Source organism: Falco naumanni, chromosome 5, assembly GCF_017639655.2.
Source record: "Falco naumanni isolate bFalNau1 chromosome 5, bFalNau1.pat, whole genome shotgun sequence".
Lineage (NCBI taxonomy): Eukaryota > Metazoa > Chordata > Aves > Falconiformes > Falconidae > Falco > Falco naumanni.
The window spans coordinates 50,267,899-50,276,666 of NC_054058.1; the positions used below are offsets into that span (position 1 = coordinate 50,267,899).

General features: G+C 40.5%; 1 protein-coding gene across 1 annotated transcript in view; it reads left to right on the plus strand.

The window, feature by feature from the left end:
• Positions 1-8,541, plus strand: part of PDZRN4 (PDZ domain containing ring finger 4) — a 251,247-nt gene extending 242,706 nt beyond the window's left edge. The window contains exon 10 of the mRNA XM_040596928.1: positions 6,402-8,541. Within this exon, the coding sequence (XP_040452862.1) occupies positions 6,402-7,928 (1,527 nt within the window). The 3' untranslated portion in view covers positions 7,929-8,541. The remainder of the gene's footprint in view (positions 1-6,401) is intronic.
• The last annotated feature ends 227 nt before the right edge of the window (positions 8,542-8,768 follow it).

Genomic DNA, 8,768 nt, shown 5'->3' on the forward strand with positions numbered 1-8,768 from the left:
TTGTTGTATGCATGCAAGGTAAGAGCCAGCCCTTGCACCACAGGGCTTGCAAAATAAGATGGAAGAGGTATTTAAAGTAAACAACAGGTGTTTTGATGATACAAGTGTATTTTTCTTATACCGACAGTGCACAGCTCGGCATTTGTTTTGTTAATGGAGACAAATAAGCACATTGTTAGCATAGTCTCAGCTTGCTGCTATCCTGACTTTTACCTGCACACTGCTTATGTGCTATACACAGTGTGACTGGCAAAAATGCATGTGCACCCCCAGCCATACAGTTTCATCAGGGATGGGTCTTCTCAGTTGTACTTTATGGTGGAAGGCATAAGTGACCTTATCCACTCCTGGATCAGATGATCTGTCAGCATACACACTGTGTGGAGCCAAAGAAATAAAATCCAACTTCATCTCTTGGCTTCTACAGATGCACAGCTGGTGAGAAACTGTTCTTCCACCCACGGAAATTTGTGACTTACAATTTTTTCCCCATTCTGAATTGCTCGAAAGCAGAGCCTAAGGCATTTTTCTTGGAAGGGAAGAGAGGACTGTGAGAGCCTTCCTTCTTCAGCCTCCCTCCAAGGCAGTTTATTTGGCCAACAGGAGACTTGGCTTCAAATACCTGACTGCCTGGTCCACACCAGGACCCTGAACAGGCATCTAACCTGTTTCCTCCTCACCTCCCCTCCAGCCTTGACACTGAGGTATTGACTAGGTGATAGCTCCTATTAAAGCTCTTCACCATAATAAGTTAAATATTCATTGGGACAGAGACGCTAACAGAGTAATTAAGTCAATTATCTGGAATATGCTATATCAGATTACAAATCCTTGATTTTATAACCATTAGTTATTTACCCAAAGTGAAATCACTCCAGGGTCAGAGGTGAAAGGAGCCTTGCAACAGGATTTATAGTGGCCTTTTAGTTATGACCCTTTTTTCCACACGGTGAGCCAAACCTGTTTGCCAGGTTAAATGTGCTTACTTCTGCACTGCTAGCTACTTTGAAGTGATATTTAGCATCTTGTTTAATTTTTTAACCACAAATTTCATCTTTGATAGCAAAAGATTTCCTGTCAGAAAGAACACTTGTTCTTCACAAAGCAATTTCCATTGCACAGTGACATTTTCACACAAACCCCCACTTGTGGTACAAGTTCTTGAGCAGGTTTATCTACAAACCCCTACTAGCCCCTCACACAGCATGTTGGGATCTCTGAAATCACTTGACAGTTGTGACCTTCTACTCCCAAGTTCTTGTCAAGCTTTGGCTTTTGACTGAATTTGAGTTGTGGATGGTGTTATTGAACAGTGGTGTTCTGTGAAGTGGTTTCACAGAACCCACTGAGATATTTTTATTCCCTATTAGGATCTTATACTAACAATATTTTTCCCCCCATTGAGATTTTATATTACTGTAAGAGAGAGCTACACTTGAAAAAATTATGGTCACTTGTGCTCTGTTGGCATCTGATGTTTAGGTTGCTTGAAGTAATTCTGGGACAGCCAGACATTTCTTTGCCCTTCTGATGAGTAATCGAATCAACCAAATGCAGCTTGGTGTATAATGGGGCGTCAGTAATTTGTGACAGCTGCTGTCTCTCTAGACTCTGTGTAGTGACTTGGCAAGTCAGAAAACTGGTTCTTTACTCCTTGTTAGTCTGGGAAACCTAGCAGTTTCCTGAAGTGAATCACGTAATCCATTGGAGCAATGAAACTGCTCTCATTGCAGCTGCCAGTGGCCAGGCTGAGTATCTTCAAGCTCCCTGGCTGGCCATGGAGACACTGCTCCAATGCCAGTCTTGATTTTTGTGAACCGAAAAATACTTCTCTGGCTTCATTATCACCTGTCGTCATGATTCTTGTGAGCTGCAGGAATGAATACACACTATAGCAGAATATCCTTCCAAATATGAGTCTGTTTAACAGAATTTTAACATTTACTGTGAGCTGTCACAGAAAAATTTGGTGCAGTTTGTAACAGAAGAATCAAATTAATAGTCATGTATTTTTATATGTTTTTGAGCCACTCTATAGAATTCAGTCAAGAATTGTATCTTCTCTGTATAGAATAGTCCAATAAACCTCAAGGAAAGATGTAATTCTCCATTTTTTATAACTCATTGTATTCCTTCCCCTTTATGGCATCATGGTTCATTGTGCAGCAGAGATAACTTTTCAGAAGAATACCATACATTTGCCATGCGGAAATTCTTATCCAGTATCATGGAATATATCAAAACCTATTAAGAATAGAAAGAATTGGATTTTTTTAAAAAATCATTCTAGTTGAAATGCAGTGAAAATATCTGGGGGAAATTCTTTTTTGAGAGGAGCCTGTTTTAAAAGAACAGCATTGTTTTCAGAAGAGCGTTTTCCTTTCTAGTGTACCACTGAAAACAATCCCAGTCTTCACTCGTGGCTGGAGTACCTCGTGGTTAGCCTGCCACCAGAGATTCCTCTCACTGTGGTCAGTCTCCCCCTCACTGACCAGAGAACCCAGCAGTTATGTTTATTAAAACCTTCAACTGAATGTCACTGCCCTCAGACTTTAGTAGCAGTCTGGATTTGGAGTCACAATATACATCGTAAGTTGTAAAAGGAGAGTAGGACAGTGCCTGAATTCCTGGAAGATTAGCCATTTTATAGGCATGAATGCTTTGCTGGAGCTGAAATGCAGAATCTTCTGAGGTTCTTTTATTGCTTGATTGTACACACTGCCAGAATCACTTTCTTATTATCTGAGTTGTTACTGCAAAGATGAGGTCTAAGGAGCCCTTTGGTATTTCAAACAGAAGTCATTGTAGAAGAGATTGACAACATACGTTTGAAACAAACACTTTGTTTGAAATAGATGATAGATAACACTGACAAAAGCAATACACTGTGTAGTTGGAGACTGGTTTTTTTCCAGAAGGGACTTAACCTGGAATTAGGGTTGCTACCTTTCAAAATAAAATTAAAATAATCTTATATGATAAGAGACTGCTCAGTCTGCATGTGTTGAGGAGCTCTGGCAAGCATGACAAGTCCAGGACAGAAATTCCAGGGGCTGCCTTACTTGAATAAAAATGTATTTTTAAATAAATTTATCTCAAAAACATGCAGTATAATAAATAAATGTATTACTTTCCATTTTCTTAATTGAGCTATCTGCAAGTATCCACATACCGGGGAAAGATTTAATGTGATACAGATGTCTGCTTTAGTTTGAGAGGAATCTGACTGTATAGGCACTTGTTTCTTCCTGACAGGAAGGGCAACCCAAAATGACTACCTGACATTCAGGTGCCTGTACTATAGACACTTATATTTGGTCACATCAATCCCTCCTATCTGATTTCTGTTAGGATGGAAAGCTGGAGTTTGTTTTGTGTGCATCTTTTTGTGTGTGTGTTAATTATGGATGGTGTAACTTAGAGTAGATGGCAGCATATTGTATTCACTCAGTCTAAATCAAGTGGAAGTTGAAGGAGCAAAGTTTAAATTGTTGCTAAAGGTGGTGTGGAAAACAAGAGCCACTAATTTTGAAAGCGTTGATTATGTAGGCCCAAACTGTAAAGTCTGTCTCCAATACCTGTACAAATAGATACATTACAAGATTTTTTTCATAAGTGCTCAAATATATGCTTTTGTGGTGTGGCACCATACTGGAGACTTCAGAGGAAGCATCATAGAGCTCAGCTCCTGTAAGCTGTGTAACTGTGCTAACACATTATGGATAACCCACCCGTTTTAGGGAGTTAAGATGGCTTTAGTCATGTGGATGCAAGTTGTACTGTGCACTTACCCTCAAGGTCAGAGAGCAGATCCTGGCTCTCCTCATTTGCTAGTGTGAATGCAGCCCTGCATTTGGGACAGGCATCCCAATTCCTGGCTGTGCTGCAGGGTGGCCCTCCCAATGTCCGGTGGACCTGTTCTCCCTTGTGTCAGTAGTTAAATATTTTCCAGAGCAGTGGGAAACATGAGTTGCACAGTGCAGTGGCCAGCATGCAGCGTAGGAGACCCAGACTGGAGTCACTTCCCTGCTGAAAGGTTTAGGGGCAGAGGAGGTCTCTAAACACTAAAAGCTGGAGCAGCTCCAGAGCAGCTGAGAGAAGGAACCTGAATAGCTTATGTAGTGGCACTCACCTGTAGGAGGTAAACTAGAAAAGCATGAAATTAAACCTAAATCTCCAGCATTCCTGGTGAGTGCCCTGGCCACTTGGCTGGTTGGGGTGCTCTTCTTTGTGGTTACTCTTGATTTTCATGAAGAATTCTCTAGATATTGGAAGTTTTTTCTGAGTAGAATATGACATTTTGGAACTCTTAAAACAGGTGATGTGGGAAAACACTGAGTTCCCACCACTTCTCCAGCTGCTTCTGAAAAAGGCACTAAAGTGTTGCAACCACTTTGGAAAAATATAAAAGCCTTAATAAGAAATTGTCTGATATACTTTAAATACCTCCACAGTAATGAAAAAGCTGAGGAAAGAAAGAATAGATAAATTACAATTCTAGTTAGTTATTTAGAGTGTTATTGGTACTACTCTTCATATTGCTTCTTCCTGGGACAAGAAGATACCCTTGCTTTCTAAGCAGGTAAGTACAAAGATCTGAGAGGATCTCAGATAGGGAAAATACGTACCATTTAATTTTTAAAACCTGCAGGGTTTTCATGAAAGTCTGCCTTTGTCCCTTGCAATTTCAAAATCTAGTTTCTAGAAAATTTGGACCGACCCTACAACATCAAGAAACACTGAACATGATCCCTTGAATAACACTGAATACATTCTGTCTCATGATGTTTAAATTCTAGGAGAGAGTTTCTCCCAATTTGAGGAGAGCGAGAGATACTAATTGGCACATTACCAATGTGGCTGCCAAAGCTACAATGAGAATTATACATTTATTGTGCATTTTGTTATCAACTGCACATTGTATGTGCAAAAGGATAAGTGTAAATGTATGCTATGATTTTAAAAAAAATTTCTTTGCAGGTCTTGTCTGGCAACAAATTGTTAAAACATGTTTTCAGAAATTTTTAACCTGTCTGTCACAGACACTGAATTCTCTTGGTGTTTTCTTTCTTCCAATATTTATTTCATTCCACTATTACGTTGCATTTCAGTGGTGGAGGTTATTTTTGTTTTTCTGACACTAGGCCATTATTTTTTCTTAACAATTGAAGAAAGGAAACCAGATGAAGGGGGTGTGTGATCGTGAGGTACACATGAAGAGAGGAGAAAGGATGAGACAGGAGACACATTTTCATCCTGTTTTACTGTCTGTCAAAGTAGAGAAAAAGGGAATTATGACAGTGGCCTCTTTGAGGTTTTTCCTTTCACTGGGTGCACTGTACCTCTTTTCTCCCTTGATTATTACCACCATTATACATAATTATGCAATTATACCTCCTAAAAGAAATGGCATTTGGTCAGTACTGTGTGCACTTAGGTGTTTGGCAGGCAGGCTACATAAGCTGCACTCTGCGTGATTCTTTGCTTATCCAGTTTGAAAAATAGAAAGTGTCTGTCTCTTCAGAGAGGTATTATCTCACATTCTTTGAGAATATAAACAGGTTGAAACTATAAATAGGTTAGGTACAATGAGTGGAGTGTGAATTAAAAACCAACAGCCTAAAAGCTTGACATTATGCCCATGGCAAGCACTCAGTGTTATTCTACACTTAATGGTAAAAGGCTGGTTTTATTTCTAAGGAACATAAACTGTAACGAGCGAACAAAAATAGTCTCCAGGGATGCAACAGAGAAAGACACCTTAAGCAAAATCCTAGAATTCAAAATGAACAGTCTTTTGGAAAAAGACTACCAAACAAGAAGTGTGGTAGAGGGCCGTGGAGGCATGGAGGGTGTAGTGAACAGGCTAGCCTTCCGCAGGCTTCAACCCCTCCCCTCCCCCCCCATCTCATGGAGCAAACAAGGAGTTAAGAAAAATGTGTAGTCTTTTTGCACCCTCCTAGATTGTACTAGTCATTGTTTGATTGGCTGCTTGCTCTGTGTTTTTTAAGTGATACCAGTACTGAAACTTTTTCCCAAGTTTGAGAAGATTTCAGCTCCACCCGTCTCTGGCCATAATCCAGAATCGAAAACAGTGTGCCATCTGGTGATCATTATCTTTAAGCACTGCAAGAGAGGGCTTAGCTAGAGAGGGAAATATTTCTTTCCGGACTTTAGAATATATGTCACTAGTGCTGTAATTCATCTACTTCACTCGGCATGGCCACCACAGCATGACTCTCAGAAACGTTTAAAAGCTGTGAGCAGAAGGACTGCTGTTTAGCGATCTCTTTTAATTCAGCTTAAATCAGATACCAGCTGTTTAAGAAAAACAGAGCTGGAAAATATTCTCATGTAATATGGTCTGCATTTGATAATCATTTTCTTTCCTCACTTTTTAGCCAAAGAAACATGAAGAGGAGGATGGCACTACAGACACTGCAACCTCATCATCCAACAATCATGAGAAAGACAGTGGGGTGGGACCTACAGATGAAAGTCTGCGTAATGACGAGAGCTCAGAGCAAGAAAATGCACCTGAGGAGCAGAACAGCGCTACCCTGCAGAGCAAACGGGAGCTGGGCCACAGCCAAGATACATTAGGAAGCGTTGAGCTCCAGTGCAATGGAAGTTTTGTGTCTGGGGAATACATTGAATCTGATTTTGTAGGAAACCCAGAGGAGGAATGTGAAAGGTTTCGGCAGCTGTTGGAACTGAAGTGCAAGATTCGGAACCACGGGGAGTATGACCTGTATTACTCAAGCAGCATGATAGAGTGCAACAGAAGAGAGCAAGATGGAGTGGAGCATGAGCTGCAGCTACTCAATGAAGAACTGAGGAACATTGAACTCGAATGTCAGAATATTATGCAAGCTCACAGGCTCCAAAAGGTGAGGGATCAGTACGGAGACATTTGGGCTTTACATGACGAAGGGTTCAGGAATTATAACACCAGCGTAGATGTACAAAGAGGCAAACTGGATGACATCATGGAGCACCCTGAGAAGTCTGACAAGGACAGCTCCAGCGCCTACAACACGGCCGAAAGTTGCAGGAGCACTCCACTGACAGTGGAGCGATCCCCTGATAACTCTCTCCAGAGGATGATCACCATAACCAACAGGAAAAACTTGAGGAGCACAATCGTGGCTAATCAGTCATCCTCAGGACAAAGCAGCAGGGAGACAACCTCAGCCAAAACCAAACTCACTGAGCAAAGCAGCGCTGCTGAGAATGCAGAGCTGGCATCAGAAAGTGGCAGATTCACAGACCAGGAAAAGCAGAGCAGTGAGCACATTCCCTACCTGTCTCCATATCACAGCTCTTCTTACAGGTATGGGAATATACCTGCTCATGCAAAGCATTATCAAAGCTATATGCAACTGATCCAGCAGAAGTCTGCAGTGGAGTACGCCCAAAGCCAGCTCAGCCTGGTGAGCATGTGCAAAGACTCGCAGAAGTGTGCAGAGCCCAAGATGGAATGGAAGGTGAAAATAAGGAGTGATGGGACGAGGTACATCACAAAGAGACCAGTTCGAGACAGAATCCTGAAGGAACGTGCCTTAAAAATTAAAGAGGAGCGCAGTGGGATGACGACAGATGATGATACAATGAGTGAGATGAAGATGGGTCGCTACTGGAGCAAAGAAGAGCGGAAGCAGCATTTGGTGCGAGCTAAGGAGCAGAGGAGGCGGCGGGAGTTCATGATGAGGAGCAGGCTGGAGTGTCTTAAGGAAAGCCCACAGAGTGGCAGTGAGGGCAAAAAGGAAATCAACATTATTGAACTGAGTCACAAAAAGATGATGAAAAAGAGAAACAAGAAAATCTTGGACAACTGGATGACAATCCAAGAACTGATGACTCATGGTGCTAAATCTCCAGATGGCACAAGAGTGCATAATGCCTTTTTATCAGTTACTACTGTATGAATGCAACTTTCAGAGAGTATACTACCAGTTTAGGTAGAGTACAATTGCCTCGTTCAATGTGGCATTTTTATATATTTTGTGACTGTTTATAGTTTGACTTTTTTGTAAGCAAAATTACCTGGTAATTTTTCATTTGTTTTTCATATACTGGTACCTTCTTTATCTGGCAGTCTTTCTCTATCCTGCAATATATTCATATTACTCATTTGTAGAAAAGAAAAAAAAAAGAAAAAAAGAAGAAGAAAAGCAAAAAAAAGTGGAGAAGCCAATTAATTTCTTAAGCTAATACATATCCTGTAAGTTAAGATCTGGCTTTATTTCTCTGGTTTTCTTTTTTCTACTTTAGTAACAATACAATACCAAAACAAAATGCTTTATACTATATCCTTGGCTTAACAAGTTTTGAAGCTTTACATCTTAGATTTCATCTGTTTATAAATCATATGCCACATCCCATCGTATAGATAAGAATGACATTTTTCCAACTACACGTTGTACAGCACATTTAATCTGTAAATTGCAATTGTATTTGTCCAAGTAAAGTGTAGGTGGGCAATTCTCCTGTGTTATGTAGTGGCATTGGTCATGTAGCTGGGCAGTACGTGATAATTGTGAAGATGAAAAAGAAATAAATTATTGCTTATCTTTAAGGAAAAAAAAGTCAGGAGTTCTTTGATTTGAGTTGTGCAGATGCCTTTAAAGGATGAGTCATTTCACTATGCATGATACTTACAGCGTACAGAGATTTCAAGAACATGGGATATAATTCCATAGACTAGTTCTTATGCATTAGCTTTTCATTTTGCTAAAACACATAGGAGTGAATTTTCTGGTCTTTCT